Source organism: Bacillus rossius, chromosome 3 (assembly GCF_032445375.1).
Source record: "Bacillus rossius redtenbacheri isolate Brsri chromosome 3, Brsri_v3, whole genome shotgun sequence".
NCBI lineage: Eukaryota > Metazoa > Arthropoda > Insecta > Phasmatodea > Bacillidae > Bacillus > Bacillus rossius.
Genome location: NC_086332.1, coordinates 128,171,909 through 128,195,793, shown reverse-complemented (window position 1 = coordinate 128,195,793; position 23,885 = coordinate 128,171,909). Strand labels below are relative to the sequence as shown.

The 23,885-nt window shown below is 40.9% G+C and overlaps 1 protein-coding gene across 3 annotated transcripts in view; it reads right to left on the bottom strand.

Moving 5' to 3' along the window:
* Positions 1-23,885, bottom strand: part of LOC134531237 (equilibrative nucleoside transporter 1) — a 296,916-nt gene that overhangs the window by 40,890 nt on the left and 232,141 nt on the right. For all 3 annotated transcript variants that reach the window (XM_063366923.1, XM_063366924.1, XM_063366922.1), the window contains one exon: positions 22,250-22,430. In XM_063366923.1, the coding sequence (XP_063222993.1) occupies positions 22,250-22,430 (181 nt within the window). The remainder of the gene's footprint in view (positions 1-22,249; positions 22,431-23,885) is intronic.

Here is a 23,885-nt window from a genome sequence, read left to right as displayed (position 1 = left end):
AGCAGTATATAACAAGCAACATGATGTTTAAATTGCGGTCCGTATCGATAGTGACATATCGATAGTGGTGAATGTTCAGACCACGGTCTAAGAAGGGGAGGTCTGGACACTCGCCAGATAAAAGTGACCACTTACTGTCTCCATAGTTCGTTCGACGTCCGCTATTCAACTCTAGCGCTAGGTGTCTTGCGGTGGAAATATATCATTAGGCGTTATGATGATTTTGTCAATTCTCGTGAAAAACAAACAAGAGGTAAATAATATACGATACAACGATAGTTTAAAATCATCGCCGGAGGACGCACATTAACGTGATAATCGGGCATAGGGCCACATTTCCGCAACCTAATGTGTTAATGTCTATAAAACTTTAAAAATACACTCGTTTCAAAAGGTAATTTTTATGCAAATTACTGGAAATATCGCAATGCCGTTTTGCAGAATGATCAGGAATCATGTAAGGAAGTAAAATAAGTTTTGTTTTTACTTTTTTTATTTCCATGGTGGCCCTATACTCCATAATTACAAACGTAGAGAGTTACGACAGTATTTGATGCACTGCAATGAATTTTAATATAATTACACTATATTTTAACATTTAAAATTAAAGGCTGAATCAAATTACATAACTTGGCTGATTTACGTATTTGAATAACAATACCAAACCTGCATTTTCAATACATTATTTGCTACACAAATAAGTTCCATCGTCAATGTTTCGTGTCTCATGTCAAGTGTTGACGCTTCAGCTTGGGTGCATAGTAGGGACGTATTTTTTTATTTTTTTTTATTTACATTGCCTTACAATATCCAAATAAAAAATATATACGTTTTTATAAGTTGTCGAAAACAAACAAGACGCACATACACAGCAAGCAAAAATAATTTTGATAGCCGCATGAATGCACAGGTAGTGTAATGTAAATTACAAACTGCTATTACTCCTAAACGAGTTTGAATTCCGTATCTGCGCCTTTTAAGATAACAAAGGAAAGTTTAAAGCACTGAATAAAAGTATTTTGGGATTTTTATAATTTTTTTAAGGAAGAGATCGCACTCGTTTTGCAAATTTTGTATTTTAATAAAAAATGGTGTATTGTCAAACTACTTACAAACAGGTATTATCAGGGTTGTGCTGGTCATTAATAAAATTCGACATCATACATTCCATTTTTAAAAAAGTTGGGCCTATACAAAAATAAGTAATCTTTAGACTACATTCATACAAATAATAAAAATTAACTTACTATTCCAATGACGTTTCCGAACTGATCTTTGTGTTCCTTTTTTTGTGAGAATGTCGTCTTCCACAAAATGTTTTTCGCATACATAATGGGATCTTTTAAGTACAAACTTGTCTCATGGAATTGCTTTCTGCCACAATTGCCTAACATTGTCATCATTGGGAACTCGGAATATTGCAACTTTCTCGTCCGACTTTGCCTGATAATTTGTTTTGCACCCAGGTGCAACACAAAGGTTAGGCATTTTCACAATTAAAATAATATACGCTTATTCTCTTTACTAACAATCAATGCTCCCTGCTCACAATGAAGTTCCCGCCAATGCCAATGTGGAAACTATACTTCGTAACCTAATTGATCTAATTTATGAAATAATTCCCAAACTTATAAAAAATAAACACATCCAATTTAATACTGTATTGATATCTGGAGATTAATGCATTTTAAACATTTAAATGAAAATTTAAATGATTATTATGTTGAGTTGTTCATAACAACAAAGCTTAAAATACCACCGCAGAACAACCAGCGCTACGCGTCAGATGGTGGAGCGGAGCGGAACTACGGAGACATTAGGTGTGCCACTTTTGTATGCTGGCCAGGTTGGGGAGTGTCCAGACCTCCCCTTCTTAGACCGTGGTTCAGACTTTCATGATCAAGTACCGTCCATGGCTCAAGGAAACTGTATAGACTATGGAGTCAATAACGTATGTTTACATACGACAGTAGGCAAATAAACTGTTGAGTGTAAGGGCGCGGTTACACGGGACCCTGAACTACTTCAGGTGAACATGTTTAAGTAAACACGTTTACAAACGCGAAAGTGTGCGGTTACACGGTAGTTGCTGAAAAGTGTGTTTAGCTCTAAAACCGATTGTCTACTGTCAACGAATGACTGTGTTGTTGATCTCTATTGTTTAATTGCATCCAGAAAACGCGGGATTTTCTCACTTGTTTATACAGCATTATCAGCAGAAATGAAATGTGTTTACATATTGCTCAATATTTTTTTACAAATCGGGAATTCAAACATGCACAGTAAAATTTTTAAACTTATTTTTTATTATTTTTTGAGCGAGAGTACCTATCTCAGTTTTAAGAAAATTAAGGTCAGGATAAATTAAAAAATATGTATAATTATCTGTTGGTTTTTTTGTTGCATTCGGTAAAATATTACTCGAACTTGTGCCAGAAACACTTTCCATCTAGAATTTCTGCAAAAGACTGTTTATATTCTAACCAGCCAATCAGAGGCTAATGTAGAAGATATGTCGATCTGAACTACTTTGCCAACCTGTTTAAGTTAAATGAGAAATGGCCTCGAACGAAACATGTTCAGACTGTGTGTAACCGCACTCAACAGCTGAACATGTTCACCTGAAGTAGTTCAGACTCCCGTGTAACCGCGCCCTAAAGGTAAAGTTGTAATTGCAATTGCAATTGTGGATAATAGATTTAATTATTGAATAATTATGTATGTTTGTCAGATTATTGAGTTTTACTTTTTTGGATCATATTATCCTGTTCAACTAAAGTACAGATTTCTCGATCTCGACTTGATTCTCGAGAATTTTTAAATTGCTTTCTCGATCTCGTCTCGAATTCAAAAAAGTCTATTCTCGCACATGCCTAATCTATAGTACTTCACTTGTCCAGTACACTTACGGGCCACTTTTTGTATTTTGACAATTTTTTCTCTACATACAATTTGTTTGAAGCCTTACACAAAAGAAATATACATGCAGCAGGTACAGTCAGAACAAATAGATTTGCCAATCCACCATTACTGTCAGATAAAGAAATTGCTAAGAAAGGCAGGGGTTCATGTGATCAGGTTGTCAGTGTTGACGGAAAAGTTGTTTTGGTAAAATGGTATGATAATCGGTCGGTTGTCATGGCTTCCAACTTTCTGGGAGTCAGACAGAAAGACGAAGTTCAGAGATGGGACAAGAAAAACAAGAAGTATATAAATATTGAACGACCTCAAGTAATCAAGTGGTATAATAAGTCAATGGGAGGGGTTGATAAATTTGATCAGCTTATTTCATATTATAGGATAATGATAAAGTCTAGAAAGTGGACTTTGAGAATGCTTTTTCATGCAGTGGATATTGCTATCGTAAACAGCTGGTCAGAATACAGAAGAGATGTGGAAGACGCTGGTACATCAAATGCTGAAAAGCTAGATTTACTGCACTTTCGAATGCGCTTGACGCACACACTGTTGACAGTGAATAAACCTTGCATGCCAAACAAAAGAGGTAGGCCCAGCAACTCACCTGTTTATGAACCACCTCTGAAGACCAGAAAATCTCGTGCTGAGAATCGCCCGTTTGATGAGCAGAGACTTGATATGATTGATCATTTTCCAGACTATGATGATCAAAAAGAAGCAACAAGATGCAAATTCACTGGGTGCAAAGGGAAAACACATGTATTTTGTGTAAAATGTAAGGTACATCTGTGTTTTGTTAGAGGTAAGAATTGTTTTCTGAATTTTCATAAAAAGTGAAGGCATAATAATTTTTTTAATCGATTTTTATAAAATTTTATTGCACATCTACTAAAAAAAGGGTAAATCAAATGTGTTGGAAATGCCTTAGTTGTATATGTTAGTGCTTTTTGTTTTCTTCAAATGAATTGTAACATACTGCACAACAATTTAATTTTGTGAACACAAATTTGTATGTTTGTTGGAGTTCAATTTTTATAAAAAAATACTTTTTAAAATGGTAAAATTGATAAAAAATTTAATGCCAGAAAATGTTATAGATTTCCTGTTTTTATTGTTATTTTTTTACTTCAGATGAACTGCAAATGCAGAGTAATTTGACTATGTAGACTCAAATTTTACAGTTGTTGGAATTCTGTATGCATAATTTTCTTTACTTCTAAAATAGTAAAAGAGATAAAAAGATTTATGTTAGAACATGCTTTAGTTGTGTCTTCAATTCATTTTATTTTTTCTTCAGATGTAATATAATGTACTACTTTTATATAACATTGAGAAAATTTACCTATATAATTATACATACATATAGACTTATTACCTTTGTTGCATTTTGTCCATTGCAATGGACATGCTGTAATTTTTATACAAAAATATTTTAAAAAAATTGTGTATAGCAGAACTTGTTTATAAAACCCTACAGAACTTAAAAATAGTATAAAATATTTTTTACAAACATGTTCAATAATTTGGGTCTGAAAGGGTTAACTTTTAACTTCACTTTATAAACAGTGAACGAAACAGTTCACGTGTAGATTACTTGTAATTAATTTTAAATACTGGCGTTTAGCTATAAAGTTTAAATATAATACTCCGATCGCGCTTCGCTGCAGTGCTTGGCGTTGCCGCGCTCGTTCGGCCTGTCTGCGCACCCTTCCACCCGCATCCTCTCCCTGGTATCTCGTGTCATACTATCTCGCGACATCCTGACCTTCGCAGCGCGCACATGCCTCAGATCGAATTACTTAAAAGAGGCCGCACTGCGGCATAAAAGGACTCAGACATGTTTATCGGTGCGTTTTGTGGGAACCGGATGCTTGTTGCATTTATTGGCGTTCTTTGAGCAGCCGCCGCGTCCTTCGACAGGACTCACGACGCGTTTCTGGGCATTTCGACGGCGAAGGTCGCGCGATGTCTCAGAGACATGCCCGATTGTTCTGGACGGGAACCCAAGGGCTATATAAGGAGGTGGGGCCGACCTTCGAGTCAGTCTGAGCAGAGAGTTCAGAGTGAAGTCGGGAGTTTTCCCGCGGCGGAGTTTCCGGGCGATAGAGTGGCGAAGTCCCTGGACGAAGGTTCCAGGGCGAAGAGTTCAGTTCCAGGTGATAGTATCGCGGGCGCGGCGAAGTTCCGAGCGAGGCATCGAGTAGGATCTCTGCGAAGGGGAAGTGTGACGGTGGCAGTGGAGTGCGGCGACGGAGTCCCATGGCGGAGGACCATGAGGGGTGCTGCGGCGAGAGTTGCGCCAGAGGTGCGACCCAGCGAGGTGTGTGGAACGAGTGACTAGGGAATAGACCTTTCTTTAAGTGTAATTAATTATTTGCCATTTGAGAAGATTTTTGTAAGTGACATGAGTAGTGGCAATAAATAAAACTTGTGTGTGATAAAGATCTTTAATTGGGCTATCCTTTACGAACCCGCGGTAAATCGTAACAATAATTATGAACAAGTTTTCATATAAATAAACTGTAATCAAATATCTATCATCAATTAAATGAATCACCATAATTTTTTAGTCAATTGTAACGTAACCTGTTATTACTGCACTCACCGACAGCGTAACCGAACACAGTGTAACGGAACAATGAGCGTAACGGGACACAGCGTAATAGATAGGGACCCGGGAATTTCTTGAATAGCACTCGCCAAATTTCTTGAGTGAGGAAAGCAAAAATTCTTGAGTAAAATTACCAATATTCTTGAGTAAAATGCTAATTTCTTGAGTAACAATGTATTCAAGATCAAAATAAATTTAAAAGGCTGTTTAAATTTGCTGCATAAAAGCATATATATATATATATATATATAATTTTAAATTAATTAAAAAAAAATTAAAACCAATTTTTAAACCAGTGTTCATGCGCATTAAGCTAATTCACATTTTTACAACAAGCAAATTAATAAAATAATGTAGCTTAGGTAAGACACTGCTCACTCAAAATGAATACACACATGTAAACAGTAAATAATGAGTTTTGAAGTAAAATGTCTAGTAGCTACTAGTGTTTTTAAGATTAATTTCTTGTAAATAGGTATACTTAAATGACAACTTCCAGAACCTCATGCAAAGGCTTCATATGCATAGGAAGACAGAAGTTCAAGGTTGGTTGGACTTAGATTTGTTCTCCTGCCCTTCCAGTCCCTTTGCAACTCACCACTGTCAGAAAAATCCTGAAGGGCTGCCCATCCAAGGGGCAACAATTCAGACAACCTTTCAAAAACACTACTGTCAGAAAAATCCTAATGCGCTGCCCTTCCAAGGGGCAAGTTTTCAGGATTATTTAAACATTTAAAGAAACATGTTTTCAGAAATTGAATGTGCTGCCCTTCCAGTCGCTGTATAAACAAACCATTGCCAGAAAAATCCTGAAGGGCTGCCCTTCCAAGGGGCAACAATTCAGCTCCCCCCTGGTTGGCACTTTCCTTCACTTCATCACTGAAGACACATTCACCAAAAATTTGCAGTCTCCTCCTCACAAACTGGAGTTTTGGATAGACTTCTGAAGCCATAGGCTTAGAATTAGTTTCCAAGCTTACCAAGAATGGTTTAATGAGGGAACTGACTGATTTCACAAAGAGTGATTGTACATGCAGCATGCCGAGTTCCTCTTCGCCAAGGGTCTGTAGATGAGATGAACCACCATTGAAATTGTTCTCCCTTGCTGTCTCTGACTGCAGAAAAGCAAACAAGATCTCCCAGTTATCAGAAAGCCATTCAACTGCTGTCAACCAGGAGTTCCATCTGGTTACAACAGGAACAGGGAAAAATCCAGCACTAGAGCCTTCCTGTTGCAAAAACTGCTGGAAAGCATAACGTTTCTTCCTGGCATTTAAAAATATCTGCTTCACAGATATTACAACTTGGTTCAATTCTGAAAGACTGTTTTTCATGAGGACTCCCAGAAGATTCACTTTATGGGCCCAGCACTGCACTTGCACAACTGAATCAGGCAACAATATGGAAAGACCATTAAAACAAGATTTCATGTAAGAAGCTGCATCACTTACAAATGCCACCACCTGATCATAGCCAACCTCCATATCTTGCAAGGCATCAGAAATAGCTCTAGCACATGTCTTGCCATTTACAGCTTCTAATGAAGTCACAGCTGCAACATACTGTTGTTGAGAGTCACAAGGCTCAACTGTAGAGAGCAAAACAAAATAAATTGCTCTTCCTAACTTGTCTGTAGTTTCATCTGACATTATGGCAACCCTCTTTTCTTTCAGTGCTGTAACCACTTCGTCCTTTCTAAATTTTGCTAAATGTGGCAGGTAATCTCGGCGTAAGGTATCACTGCTAGGCAGGTCTCCACCACCAACTATTTGTTTTTTCACCCACTTCCTGCTTTATCAAGTGGTATGTTTGCAATACCATCATTTCAACTGTGGATGTGATAAAGTCCATTTTAGTAAACTAAAAGTAAAACATGGACTTAGTATATATTTGTTTTTGTTTTTTTAACAGAAATATACAACTCTAATCTTTACCAAAAGGAAATGCAGGTTTATTTAAACTGTGCTTTAGCACTGAGTAGCAAAATTATGTAGCTGGCAGCTTTATTGTAAACTCCCAATAATTATCCGTTTTAATTGTGACCCAGTCGTTGCCTGGATAATTGAAATCCTGTAAAAAAACAAAACAAAAAAAAACAGGGTAATTCGTTTCACGGTAAGAGCCGCCCTCGATTTAGTGTCTCGGCTTAAAAAAATAGGGCACTGCCTCGCCATGTGGTCTTTCTCCGTCTGCTGGCGACGCGGCAGTCAACCACTCCTCCCAATGTTTCTTGTATTTATTTTTCCTACAACTCGGCGGCAAGTTAATCTTTACAGTTCCTTGTCGCACAAGAAAAACGATATTGTTTGCATCATGAAAACCTGTCATGATATAGGTACTCGTGAAGATTTCCTTCACGTAGGTTGCTTGTTCATGGTCATTTACAACATTTGTTGGAAGAGAGAAAGTTAACACTGCGCAAGATATGATTGTGCTGACAATGCACACATAAATTCAGGTAAGGTTTCCACACACCCCCCCCCCCCCCCCCCTCATTTTCCCAACCCGCGGCCATTCTTCCAGCCGAATGCCAGCCAGACACGTCACTCGCCAGGAGCCTGCCGTGTTGCTGGGCCGAGCGGAAAGTAACAGGTGAAACAAACAAACAGAAGATGAAGCGGAGGGGGGTGGGGGAGTAGAAGTAAGGGTGTGACAAATGTGACATCTGAAAGGGAGGACGGAACAAAGGGTCAGACCAAACAGCTTTCTGACACAGAAACAGAGTGGTTAAAAATATTGAAGGGCCAAATGAAGAAATACATGGGAGTGATGACATTTTTTTACAGCTTCAGAATAACTATTAATTAATCTAAATTCAAGCATGGATAACCCAAAAATCGGATATTCCGGGCCCGGATAACCGAGAGTTTACTGTAGCTACTTGTGTTTCTGAAGTGACGTACTTTTTTTTTGTAAAACAATAAAAAATAAAAAGGATTTGTTAATGGTTCTGTGATATACATTTCCAATAATGGTGAAAGATAATGCATGCCAGCATTATATCGTGTAACACTACCGTACCTTCACTTCCTTGGCGCCTTCAACAGCTTCAAACATCGTTTTCGGCCGTTTTCCTTTCTTGACGGCTTCAGCGTGATTATTACTTCGTATGTGTTTCTTCACACCGTCGGAAGTTTCCCACGTCACTGTTTTATTGCAAAAACGGCATATTATAATATTTTGAGATTTAACCATTCCATCTTGGGAAACTGTTTCACTCTTTCGTCAATGTTTATTTTGGGCGGCATATCCGCATATATAAACGAACGTTACGAATATGTGTCCACCCTACGACTATTCAAACCTGACTGGACCCAGCTGGCACTATGCCTGCTCCCCTTTAACACTGTCACACACTCACTGTTCATCTTCCGCCGCTGCCTTCCCCCCTTCCACCCACCCGGCTATTGCAACCTGCTATTGTTGACGGATAAGTAGTAAACAACCGTCTCGCGCTCGCACAAACTTTTTTTTGTCATGGATCCGAAAAATTTGCGTATATGTAATCTTGAATACATACAGAAATTCGTGGGTACTACCGAATTTTAACAAATTCGCGAGTATTTCTTGATTCTAAAAACATTCTAAATCATTTTTATAATGGATTTTATATTTTAAACAACATTTTAAATGGTTTTAACATTTTATGCGAATTCGCGAGTCGCGAATTTCCCGGGTCCCTAGTAATGGAACAATGAGCGTAATGGGACACAGCGTAATGGAACCATGTGCGTAACGAACACTCTTTCGTGCATGCAGCCGGCGTTCATCGATTTATTAGACGTTGTCATGTCAATAATACTAAAGTGAAAGTTTGGTTAAGTTAAGTCAGCTAAAATAATTATATGGAAAATGTTTGTTAAAATTTTTAAATTATTATATAATAGTTTTTTTTTTTAACCACGCAGCCAACCTAACCTAATTAAACCCAACCAATAGGCATATGTGAAGCTTCGATAATAAAATCGAATTTAAAGTATTTTGACGTGACAACGTCTAATAAATCGATGAATGCCGGCTGCACGCACGAAAAAGTGTCCCGTTACGCACATTGTTCCATTAGGCTGTGTACCGTTACTTATTGTTCCGTTACGCTCATTGTTCCGTTACGCTGTGTTCCGTTACGCTGTGTTCCATTACGCTGTGTTCCGTTACGCTGTCGGCAAGTGTAGTAATAATAGGTTATGTTACAATTGACTAAAAAATTATTGTGATTCATATAATTGATGATAGATATTTGATTACAGTTCATTTATATGAAAACTTGTTCATAATTATATTTAAACTTTATAGGTAAACGCCAGTTTTTAAAATTAATTACAAGTCATCTACACGTGAATTGTTTTGTTGACTGTTTATAAAGCGAAGAGAAAAGTTAATGTGGTTTTCATTGCTTATTACAACAACAATTTTGGCAATAAAGGTTAATTATTCTTGCATTTTAAAAATCTGATTACTAGTATAATTTCAAGTTTTTATTCATTTATTATTCAAATAAAAATGATTCAATTTTATTCATAAAAGTATGCAATAATTTAATCAATGTTTTGTTATGACGTCACGTTAAACTATCGTCCGTAAACAGACTTTACAGACAACCAATTTTTTTTTTATTATTTAATAACACTTCAAAATTATATGAACTATTCACATTAAACAAAGCTTCGTATCATTCAAGTCTTTACGTCGCATGTGTGATTAATTTTCTGTTAATTTTGAAAGATCAACCTTTTTCACGAGCATGACTTCTTTATCGATTAATATAGAGAGTATCGATTAATATAAGGAGTTACATAACCTATTGCAGCATTGTGTCGCCTACCGGGCTTATTAATTTCATCTAACAAAATTATAAATTGATAAAGGCGCAGAGTGATCATCACCAGCTAAAGAAATATCGCCAAAAAGAAAAAAATGTAGTGCAATATGGAATTTTTTCACAGACATTGGCGATTGTTCTGCACAATGCGATAAATACAAACAATCGTTCAAATTCTCCGTGGTAGGTTATGTAACAATGATACAACATTGTATTATATTGATAATTTGTAGGTCGCACACAGCAATATAATTTATTATATGCATGGTAACAGTAGCGGCCGGGATTTCTAAGGCGACAGACGTGTTTTCGTGCGCGCTCCGCTATCTTAATGTGCTTGTTGTTGACGTCTGTCATTACAGCGGTCATTACACCGGTGATTTACCATAATTAATTCTTCCCTGTGTAATCAATCTGATTTTTTGGGGTTTCCCTTACCCTTTTGCGATGTTTCAAATGGTGAAATAGATTAAGTGGATTCCGTAAAAATGTTTAGGTCACCTACGAATAAAACACCATCTACAACTAATGAAAATCAGGAACAGCCATCGTTTAAAATAAAGAAGTTGCAAATTTCCAACTTGGATGAACTTGTTAACACGGTGAAGTCTCTTTGCGATAAGGTGGACGAATTAAGGAGTGAAAACGCAGTACTCAAAACCCTGCTCATTGACTCACGCACTGAAACGGCTGAAATAAAACAAGAAATAGCTGAAATAAAACAAGAGCTCCTGTTTATCAAGAAAATTAAAAACGACGTTAAATCCTACAGTCAAGTTGTTACGAAACCCTCCAGCGGCAAGAAGAGTGGACATGTTGCAACGTCTGTTGTCTCGAGTAACGGTATTCCGTCCCCTGACCTACATTCGACGCAGCGGGAAGAACGCGGTGTCGCGAGTGTAAACAACACCATTCAACACGCCGATGAAGACGGATTTACTGTGGTGCAACGTGCACGTAAACCCGCAATCAACGTTTCCTCTGCACCCAACCGGGAACAGGATCGCAAAAGAACGACTATGCAAATCGGCATAAGAAACATTGGTAACCTCAAAACAGTGGGTAAACCTGTCTTAAAAAAACAAAAGCCTTGTTTGTTACCCTTTTTGATCCGACCGTTCAGGAGCATGAAAAAGTGGACTATATCTCCAGTGAACTCAATCTATCACATTTTAAAGTAGCTAAACTAAAAAATAATTTAACACATATGCCTCCTTTTACATTTCGGTTCTGGATGATGATTTTACTCGAATCAATAACATAGTGTTTTGGCTGAGTGGTTGCCTAATTAGCCCATTCTACGGGAAATTACATCCTGAACAAATTGCTGGCAATGAGTCTACGTCTGAAAATTCCGGTGTTAAGGTAGGGCCAGTCCCAAACCTGTGACTGCTTCGACCTCTTTCCAGGTGCCTGGAGGAGCATCATAAGTGTCGTCCATGTCTTGTATTTCCATTGTCCGTGAAGTTCGTTATCAAAACATTAAGAGGTCTCAGAACTAAATCTATTGAATTTTTTGATAATTGTATCATTTGTCAAAAAGATATTATCAGTTTTACAGAAACTTGGTTCAACAAATTTAGTATTAACTCTCACAATTTTACTGCCCAATATCACATCTATAGAAGTGATAGAAACAAATTACTGACATTGAAAGAACATGGCGGTGGTGTACTTATAGCAGTGAACAAATCCAACTTTTCATCTGTTCAATCTTTACATAATTTCAATTATCCTGGAATTGAAGCTCTTTGGATAAAAATTTATTTAACCCCAACAAAATTTTTTATCCTAGGCAATATTTACTTTCCCCCTCAAACATCCCCTATCACTCACCTTTCTTATCTCGAGTTCTTAGAAGATAAACTCACCGTCTATCAAGACGATAATTTGATTTTGGGTGACTTTAATGTACCTGGAGTTGACTGGACCAACAAACAAGCTACCCAGATTTTACACACGCATATTAAAAACAAGGCACAATACCTGATTAACTTTATTTCTAGTCTTGGTTTAGCACAATATAATAAAACTCAATCATCCAAAAATCTTTTCGACCTTTGTTTCAGCAATGTTTCTCAGTGTTTAATAACTAAGGCCGATGAAGCTCTTGTTAAGGAAGACCTATATCACCCAGCCTTAAATATCAAATTAACATTTGATAGTCTCTCTCATGTGACCAATTCTTCTGTCAATTTTAAATCATTCAAAAATGGTGATTATGCTGGTCTTTATAATGGTATTAGATGTCATGATTGGTCTAATTTCTTTAAATCATCCGTTGTTAATTATCTTGTTGATGAACTTAATTCTTGTATAGGCACAAATATGAACGCCTTCATACCTACTTTTACAAGAAAGGTTTCCTCCTAACCAACCTGGTTTTCAAAAGATCTAATTCAAGCTCTGAAGTCCAAGAAGCATTTTCACAAACTTTATAAAAGAAACAGTAATTCATTGTATTTCTCTAAATTCTCATTTTTTCGTAAACAGGCTAAGCACTTAATCAAACGTGATAAAATCAATTGGTTAAGATCAATTAATAATATCAAGAATAACCTGAAGACATTCTGGCATTTTGTAAAAATAATGAAACATGGATAGTATGATCATCTATCTCTTGAAGTTAATGGTAGTGTTTGCAATGATCCTAAAATACTTTCTAATACGCTCGCGGAATATTTTTCTAGTGTTTATGTACCACCTACTCACACAAACAATATTTCCTGTTCATCTTTATCACATGACACAATTTCTGTTCCTATAATATCTGAAAGTATAGTACTTTGGGGCATTAAGACTTTAAAAACATCAATGTCAATGGGTCCGGACAGGATACCAAATTTCATATTGAAAGGCTGTTCTCATCTTTTAGTTCCTCTTTTAACTCACTTATTTAACATGAGTTAAAAAAACTCAAGTATTTCCTGATGAATGGGAAATTGCCAAAGTTATCCCGATTCACAAAAGTAGTTCGAAATTAAAGGTCTCAAACTATCAACCTATAACTCTATTAAATGGCTTTTCTAAAATCTTTGAAAAAATTATATTCAAAATTATCAACTTTCCTTTAAAAAATAGACTTTCTGTAAATCACCATGGCTTTAGAATTGGAATGTCTACTGCTACAAACTTAATTACCTTCCTCAATCATATCTACTATGAAGTCACTAACAGGGGTCAGGTTGATGCCTGTTACTTTGATCTAGCCAAAGCTTTCGATTCTGTTAGTCATCCACTTCTACTTGTTAAACTATCCTATTTTGGTTTATCTGACAACTTTGTTAATTGGTTTCTGTTAAGGAAAATACATTCTGGTTGTTTACCAGAAAAGCTGCTACTTCTTCCATTTCCCCATTTGTCAGATTATTTTGGCATCGCCTTAGTAGTTGCTCCAGATTCGGGTTCAGTGTTTGCGCATCATGTCTAACAGGTGAGGAAGACTCGCATTGGCCTACCCAAGAGACTGGTTCGCAGCTAGCTATTGACTTCTGACACCAAAATGTTACGCTTTACTGCGGGTTCGTAAAGGATAGCCCAATTAAAGATTTTTATCACACACAGTTTTATTTATTGCCACTATTTACATCACTAGCTAATAATCTCAAAATCCCAATTAATCAATTGCACTCAAAAAAAATGTTGCCTCCTCCAGTCACTTGCTTCTCACAATCCACACGCCTCGCTGGGCCGCGCCTCTGGCGCAACTCTCGCCGCAGCACCCCTCGTGGTCCTCCGTCGCAGGACTCCGTCGCCGCAGTCGCACTTCCCCTTCGCCGAGATCCCACTTGACGCTCGCTCGGAACTGAACTCTTCGCCCTGGAACCTTTGTCCAGGGACTTCGCCACTCTATCGCCCGGAAACTCCACCGCGGGAAATCTCCCGACTTCACTCTAAACTCTCCTGACCCCCTGGTGACGTCCTCGGACATATATATAGGCCCCGGCACAATTCCAGAACTCACGAGAGCGGCCGGGGCCAGTCGCGTCACTCCGAGCCGTCCCGACGGCAGAAATTGCTAGAAAACACGTGTCGGCGGCTCGCGCAACTCAACAGATGTCAACAGCGCTGCGCAGGGGGAGCGGAGGGCTGGAGGGAGATAAAGCGGTGACCCAGGTGCGCACGTCACATCTCACGTTACGGCGTGCACCTGCGCGTGACGCGGCCTGGCTAACGGTCATAAACCTACTATGACAGATTTGTAATTGATGGCATTACTGTATATTTATGTAGCAAGATGTTATTACAGTGAAAAATAATGTCATGTGAAATATTACGGTGTTTCAGAACTTTCCGTGAGGGTGACAGCCGCGCAATGGCTCAACTCGGCAATGGGAGCACGGCGGCGAGGACGTGCACGCGCTGTGCAAGCACAACTTATTCCTAGATTAGTTTAGTTTATTCTCACTCGCATCACGACGGACCCGTCCGTCGTAACAGGTTGAGAGTCGCCGAGTTTAAAGTGGTATGTAATCGTCAGAATCCATTTTACTGTGCAGAGGGTGGATGTGCATCAAAGAGAAAATTTGGATCATTGTAAGTTCAAGTCCCTCTGAGGTGATTTAACTCCTTACAGGAGAAATCTAGAACCTTCTTTAAGGTTCTGACGACAGCTGTCGTGTCTAACCTGGTCCCTAGGTCCTCGAACAGCTGGCCAGGCACGGGCTCACCTGTGCACCCCAGAAATGTCACATCGGGGTGGAGGAGACAGAGTACCTGAGGCACGTCGTGACAGCTGAGGGATGCCGACCGAGACCTGTGCAACTGGAGCTGATTGAGAAGAAGCCGGCGCCACGCACCAGAAAGCAGCTCCAGAAACTGATGGGACTACTGAACTGGCTGCGGACATTCATCCCACACTTCTCAACGGTCACAGCTACGATGACCAGCCTTCTGTCACTCAAGACCAAGTTCCGGTGGACAGCCGCCGCGGACGATGCATTTCGCCAAGTAAGTCCTTGTTCCGTCAGTGACGCACCTTGTCACGCCTTCAGCCAGACCGCTCCCTCTTCTTGGTGGCCACTCGCAGTCACCAAAAATAGTCCCTGATTTTTCCCTGATTTCCCTGATTAAAAATTCAAAATTTCCCTGATATTTACAATTACAAAAAAAACATACTTTTGATGAAATAATATAATATTATAGAAAGAGATTACTCACATTTTAGCACCCTGCTGTATTTTCTTCATTATATACATACGGAAGTTCGTTAAATAACATAATACATTTTAAATGTCACTTTACATTATAGCATCCCTTTCAATGACCTGCAGTCTGTGTTTTGTTTTATGGCTCTTCACAAATAACAAATAAAAACTAATTAAATACACACTAGCATATCTTGTTACAAATTGCAGCAATTTCATATGCACACTACAGTTTTCATTTAGGTATGATAATGATAAATGATAATGATAATGATAAAGCAAACAAGCAAATTGTCAATAAACCAAAATGTTTTCTCCGCAATACATGTGTCACAGGAGCATCCTGTTAAAGAAATAAATTTACTTGGTTGAAAACAGGAAGTGAACTGCTAAGAAAATAACAGTAAAGTTTCGTAAGTGGATCCTGCATTAGAGATTTTACATTTTCATACTGTGAAGTTGAAGACTCTTTTCAGGATCACTACAAAATAATAGCTTTAGTGCCTCCCATTGTTCCAGCACTCTGTCAACTGAATCTAGGAGAGAGAGCCAACGTGTGCTAACATATTTCAAGATTATGTGTGACTTTGCCTCACATACCTCTTGATACACTTTCAGATGATTCTGGCGTTTTGAACTTTTTTCCAAGTAATAGAAAATATTAACCAAAAATGTCTCAATGCTAATTGTTACCTGTGCACTGGCTTTTTTAGCAGCTAGATAAATGAGGTGACATGAGCAGCCTTGCACAACAATAGTGGGATGTTTTTCTTTAACAAATGCTACCACACCTTTGTTTGTGCCAATCATAGTATTGGCATTGTCACATGCAAACGCTACACAATTTTTCCAAGAAATTCCAAAACGTTCAAATTCCTTATTCAGCAAAGAGAAAATACCATATCATGTGTTGTCTGTACTCTCAACAAGGGATAACAGTACAGTGCAAATTTTACCTTGTGTTTGATTTAAAAATGAAACAACTAATGGATAAATCTTCACTGCATTACAATCAGTACTCCCATCGATTGCTAAAGCAAATGGTCCACTTACTAAAGATTCAACAATTTCACTTTTAGTTAAACCAGCCATATACTCCACTAAGGCAGATGTTTTTGTTCTCGCACAGCTGTATTTCTGTGCAATTTTTGAGTCCGGAAACATAGCTCTATACAAATTACCGGAATGATCGGCTACTGCTATCGGTAAATTGTGTTCTACCAGAAAACTTGTAAACAATAACTCTGCGTTTGTTACTTTCGTTTCTTCAGATGTAGCGAAAAACGACGATTTAGATTTATTGCTCGTCACGGCTTTAAAATGTTCTGCATGTTTCTTTGATTCAATATGTCGTCTACAGTCACCCCTTCCACCATGTGCAATCGAAAAGTCACACGTGCATACATTACAAAACGCGTGGCGTTCCGAAACATTACAAATTACAAGCATGGCCATTCTTTTGAATAGTTTGGTCAAAAGTTCTGAAGAATAACGTTCTCTTTTTTTGCCCAAGATACACATTTTTCTGTCACACGCTTCATTTCTACAACCGGTACTGAAGAACACAACACTATCGAACAACATAAAAAGGTTTCACGTCTGCAGACACGACAAAAACACATTGATGAAAAAAATGGCTTTCAAGAAAGTAAATAAAACAACACAGGTTAGCCAAAGTACCGTACAAAAATTTTCGTGATGTAAGTAGCTAACAAACGATAAGTCCGAGAATATGTACTAGTTGTATCGTACAAAGGACGTAATACCATACAATTTATATTACAAAACACAAGAATCAATCTACTTATTTCGACAGTACATGCGCACATTTATTAGTTCCGTTATCTGCGCAATCACGTGATGTATTCGAACTACGTTCACGAAACACACACATGAGAAACGGAATTTTTTTTTCCGTTAACATGCAGCACAAAGCCTCGTTTCCGTAATAAACCAGCGATGTTCCGTAATTCCGTAATTCTGTGATAAATCCGTAATAATTACGGAAAATCCGTAATGGTTGGCAGCTCTGCGGAAATATACATGACACAAAAAATTCCCAGTTTAAAAAAAAATTCCCTGACATTTCCCTGATAATTCCCGATCAACGTGATTTCCCTGATAAATCCCAGTTTTCCCGGTTTTCCAAACTGACGCCAGTCAGGACGGGATGGGCACAGTCCTCTACCAGGTCCACGACGAGGGGCGGAAGCTGGTTGTCGAGTATGCCAGCACCACGTTCTTCCTGGTCGAAAGACGGTACCAGTGAACGAGCAAGAATGCCTCGCAGTGGTCTGGGCCATCCAGAGATACCGCCACCACCGAGGGCCACATGTTCACGCTACGTACCGACAGCCAGTGCTTGCGCTGGCTCGACTCAGCACAGGGCCGGAAGTCAAAGTTTGCTCGTTGGGCCATGATGCTCACTGGATTCTCCTTTTCCGTCGAGCATGTGCCAGGAAGAGAGAACCAGCTGACTGACGAGCTGTCGAGGCATCCAGATTCAAACAACGAGTTCCACGATGACTACGGCGCCCACCGGCGACTGACCCAAGCCTCCACCGTACACGCTGCGGGGGCCACCAGCTGCCATTCACGACCCTGAACCAGCCACAGTAGCGGAACTGCTCACGCGGGTGCGCGAGGAGCAGCACCGGGACCTAGCCGACTGTGGGACCCGGTTGGTCCCAATCACCGGAGTCTGGAGGGAATGCTCCAGACTAAGGGGCCTCACAGGAACAGTAGATGGCAGGCGTACGTGCCCCCAGCAGTCAGACTCACCACCCAGCACTACTACCATGACAACACGCTAGCCGGTCATCCCGGCGCACAACAGACACTGCGGGAGGTCAAGCAGGCTTTCCACTGGCCAGGTATGGCCTCAGAGCAAGGCGTTACGTTCGGGCCTGCCGGATTTGCGAGGAACAGCAGGTCCCACGACTGCCTCAGGTCCCTTTCCACACGGTCGCCATGGACATTATGGGGCCGTATCCTCGCACGTTCCGAGGCCGGCGCTGGGCTGGGCTGAGGCGTTCGCGGTGGCCAATGTGAAGGCCGGTACTCTGATTGCACTCCTGGAGCATGAAGACTTCCCGCGATACGGGTACCCAGGAGTCCTGCTGACGGACAACGGGGTGCAGTTCGCAGGGAAGCAGTGGAAGGTGTCCTGCAGTAGGTGGGGGGTGGAGCACCACACCACTCCCATCTACCATCCACGCGTGAACCCTACCAAACGTAGGAATCAGGACATCAAGACTCAGTTGTGCATCAGGTTGGATGAAGACCATACAAACCAAACAAAGACTACACCTCCCCAACCTCCTGTATTGTCTACGTCGTAGAACCAACGTGGTGACGGGATACTCCCCAGCCGAACTGATGCAGGCCCGGGGAGGTCCAGGCGGGAAGAGTCACGGAGCAGGCTCCAGTAGAAGAGCTGAGGGAGAAGGCGCAGCGCACCCCCCAGTCAACGCGACCCTCTGCCCCACTGACCCCGGGTCAGCAGGTCTGCGCCCGGTGCCACCACCTGTCGGCTGGGGACCAAAGTTCTGCGCCGGTTGGGCGCCGAAGTGGGCGGAACCACAGTGGTTCGTGGCACGGCTTGGGCCCACCTCCTACCTGGTTCGCCATCCCAACGAGCGAGAGGTGAAAGTTCACCGGGACAACCTCCGGCTGGCCAACCCACCCGATGTACAGCCAGCTGCCGCTCCAGCCGACCCGCACCCGGTAGACCTGACCTGGGGTCCGCCTTTCCAAACACCCCCCGACCGAGAGCAAACAGCGGCCCCAGATAAGCTCACATCAGGGAACAGTTCCCCAGAAACACGTACATCTGACCACCACAGTCAGTTCCCGAGAGACAGAAATGGGACGCAAGCAGTGTGCAGCGCTGAGCGAACATGGGTGAGCTTGAACTGCTCATGGACCACCTTTTTCCGGAGAACAACAACTCAGTCGACGGCCTTGGCCCAGGTGACTGGAACGCCGAGGGGCCAAGGGTGGTAGATGTCTCTGGAGACGACAGTGTCCCTGACAATCCGGCCCCCCCCAGATCTGGTAGTCATGGCCCCCGACGACCCCGTCAGCGCACCAATAACACAGGAGGGCTGACATCCAGCTGCTCAGCGGGGAGGGAGTGGTTGAGCACAGCCCCTGGCCATGAGCCGTTCCATGGGTTCCCCAAGCCCCACTTCGCCCAACCTCATCCTCTTGCCGCAGACGACCTCATTCCTGTACACATGGACACACTAGGGCCACAGGAGTGTTAGGCAGCCTAGTCCGGCGTCCATGGGCAAAGCGGCCTCGGAGAAATGAGAAGGGGGGGGGGGGGGCATATGACGACAGCTAGGGCCGCTGTTGCTCATAGCGGTCTGGTCTGGGCATGAGTGTAACAAAGTGAGCGCACCCGAGCGCGGTGGCTGGTGTGATAAATAACAGTGTAATCGAACCCGGACCGCATACTGTCTCCCACGCATCTCGTGCGTCCCCTTCCCCTGCTGCCTGCTCGCCGGTGCGTGGGAGGCAGTCACAGCTCGCCTGTCATCTGTGACGGACGTGTCTGAGAGCTGCTCCGTGCTTCACCACTAGCGACTCGTGAGTGGTTCGCCGTTTAGCAGCCAGTGCCTGAACAACATAGACAGAACTAAATGGTGTCTCGAGCGGCCGACAGCTTGAGGGGTCGCTGGTGTCCTGGCCCCTGTTGCAAGCCACAAGGTGAGAACCCGTTCACTCCCTGAGTGTTAGGCTGGCCGGCGCTCTCGTCACGACAGGGAATCACTCGCAACAGCATACCTGCCAACTTTTTAGTTTGGTCATCAAGAAAACTTTTAAATTGGGAAAATGTATCGTAAATCAAATGCGGCAATTTTTTATATGCTTTATGTGCAATTATTTTCTATTTTTCTATTCCATTTGGTTTCTGCTAATTTACTAATGACATGAAGGGCATATCGATGGCCTAGAATGAAAACCTCATACACTCAATATTGTAAATGTACTGGGAAACTAAACCTTGCTATTCACATGTTTGTTACATATTTCAGTTGTCTCCTGATTATAATCCTTAATGCAATTTTAAGACTTAGAATGTGCAGCAGTTGCCTTCTTTGCTTTACCTAACAAATCTGAGGTAAACCTTTATTCATAACAAACACAATTCCTTGATTTCAACACAGCAATAGACTGCAAATTTTCAGATGACATGGAGGACCTAAATTGGGTTCTGTTTTTTTTATACCATACTGAAAATGCGATCACATTCTGAATTACTGTGGGGGATTGACAGAATTGATAGCATTATCTTTGACAGTCTGTTATACTTCAGGAAGCCATCTACTCCACGAACTCTTGATAATTCAGCCCACTTGACATCAACAGTGCCTGCTTTCGTCACTTCCAACCCCGTGTGTGCAGTACTGGTGAAAAAACTATCAATCTCTTATTTTCTTCCTCAGAAAGCACGTTTTTCCTATGCTTAGGACACTTAACGTGTGTAGTTATGTCGGACCTACCTTCATGAGCAATACTAAAATCACATCGGCACACTGTGCAAAACACAAAAGTTTCTCCTTTTTGCGATTTCAGAATACACGAGAATTCGTTGTTATACGCAGCACGGTAAGTCTGAATATATTTCTTCTTGGCTATCTTACTCATTGTTCCCACCACGTAAATACAAAAAAAAAAAAAAAAAAAGGTTGCGCAGCACTACATTGGAACTATGAACAATAGTCAGCCATTTTGAACATAACATAAGGAACAAGGAACAGACCAAGGAGGTAGGGCTGACGTCACAATTGTGGTCCGTTCCTCCGTTTAAGGAAGCACTTTTCCGTTGCGGTAAGTGGAAAACAAACGTAGACCGTCCAGTCCAAACCATATACAAATAACTAACTATTTCTTGTTTTGTTTTCATTCCGCCTTCCGTCGGTACGTCGGTAACATTACCGGTACAGTAGAAGTTGGCAGGTATACATGGCCGGTACAGTGAACGGTAATAAACCACCACGCAAAAATAAATCTGTAAGATATTAAAGACGTCCGTAAAACCGTAAAAAAGTATTAAAATCCGTAAAACTTACGGACAATCCGTAAAAGTTGGCAGGTATGCAACAGGGGTCAGAGAGCCAGGTGTCGTCAGTTCATTTTAAGTTTAAGGTCTAGGAAGGTTTTAAAAATGTTTGTAACATACAAACTGGTTAGTAACTAAGAGTTTTTTTGTAAAAGTTTTTAAAAATAATATATTTTTTTTTTTAAGCCAGCACTTAGTTTATCTGTCACTAAAACATCTTGTACTGGGTACTGAATTTAGTTCAAAGATCCCGTTAAGCTGACTTTAGTTTAGTTTAAAGACTCAAGTATTTGTAGGACTATTTTAGGTGCTCTGTACAGTTTACCGATTATTATTGAAAAATTATCCTAATATTATTTTACACCTCACAGACCATTACAAAAGAGTGTAGTAGGTACCCGTGATAAAATTCTACCCATTAAGTAGTTCCCCCTAGTTACAATATGGACCACATAACTTGATGTCACTAGAATCCTCAAATCTACAACATACCTGGATAAAAGGTCTCAGGCCTTCTGCTCCAAACAATGATGTATATTTCAAAATAAGCATTTAGCATGAAAACATTGAATAAGCACATGGATGGTTAAAGAAATTGATTTAAATGTTTAACAAAAGACTTGGATTAAAGAATGTCAGTCTAGTAGGGTTTTGGTGAACTATCGTAAACACAGATTACTCACTGGCATGCATGGTGGGAAAGATGGCGAGCGTGACGAAGAAAATGAAGAAGACGTTGAAGCACTGCATGAGGCACTGGCTAAGGATGGTGAAGTAAGGCGTTGTAGGCAGCACATTCTGGTTGTTCCTCTTCTTCAGCTGCAGTTCCTTCTCGTAGAGCAGCTCGTGGTAGCGGTAGAACCTCTGCAACACCCACACTGACACTGCTACCAACATTCCTTGCCTGACTGCTGTTGCTCATGGCTAAGGATGGTGAAGTAGGATGTGCTGGGCAGCTTATTCTGGTTGTTCCTCTTCTTCAGCTGAAGTTCCTTCGCATAGAGAAGCTCATGGTATCAACAGAACCTCTGCTACACCCACACCATCAACAAGGCATGAGATATCCAGTGATCGAAGGGCTGTGATATCTTATTGGGCAAAATGATATTCCTTAAGAATGTGGAATGGCGAATGGGTTATTGAAGTGGGCATGGGAGAGTCAAAATGGGAAATTGTTTACCATGCAGCTACTCCTCCTGACAAATCTAGTAGTACGAAATGTACTGAATGAAATCCATGATGGAACTTTAGGTGGCCATCTTGGAGTGAAAAAAAACTGTAGCCAAGATTCATAAGCACTACTACTGGTTAAAGAGCTGTCAAGATATAGAATCTTGGTGTAAACAATGTGGTACCTGATCAGTTAATAAGGGTCACAATACCGTAGTTGAGAAAAAATGAAGTCCTACAAAGTGGAGCCCCATTTGAGAGAGTATCCACTGACATTGCTAGACCATTTCCCAAGACTAAACTGCATAGCCTGGTGGTCATTGATTAATTCAGTAAGTGGCCAGAGACTTAGGCTCCTCCTAATCAGGAAGCCACCACAATGGCAGATGCACTAGTCAACATCCTTAACTGCTGATTTGGGGTACCGATGAGCTGTACTTAGACCAAGGCTGCAATTCTGAATCCTTTATATTCCAGAAGGTGTGTCCGTTACTGGGGATAAAGACAACCAGGGCCACAGCCCTACATCCTCGGTCTGATGGCAGGTGGAGAGGTTCAACAGGACCTTGCCAAGGTTGTAGCTGTCCATCAACAAGATGTGAATCAACACATTGCCATTCATGACTCAGCTGAACAGGAGTTGAGGCTATCCTGTGACATCAAGTTCGACCATCCTATGCAAGAGCCAACCAACACTACCGACTAAGTCAATCATCTGAAGGAGCGTATTGATTGCACTTATACACGACCAGGCTTGTTGTATAGCAACAAACCAGATGAAGACAAGAAACGTCCTGGAAAAAAAATCTGCCGGATTTTTTGAAAGGCGATTTGGTGTGGCTGTACAACCCACAAAGAAAGAAAGGCACGTGCCCTAACCTTCAAGCAGCATGGAAAGGTCCATACGAAGTGTAAAAATGGCTAAACATCATCGTCAACCACATCCAGAAAGGAAAGAAGGAACAAATGAAAGTGGTACATTTGGACTGATTGAGGGAATACGCCATGAGAGAGGGCAGTGTTACAGGACAGTACATTAGAGGCAACGAGGCGGGCCAACTCGCCAGCTAGCCTGCGGGTGGGCATGGTCCACTCCGTAACAACACCTAATACCATTAGCAAACCCCCTTTTCTGGAGAACTCTCTGCA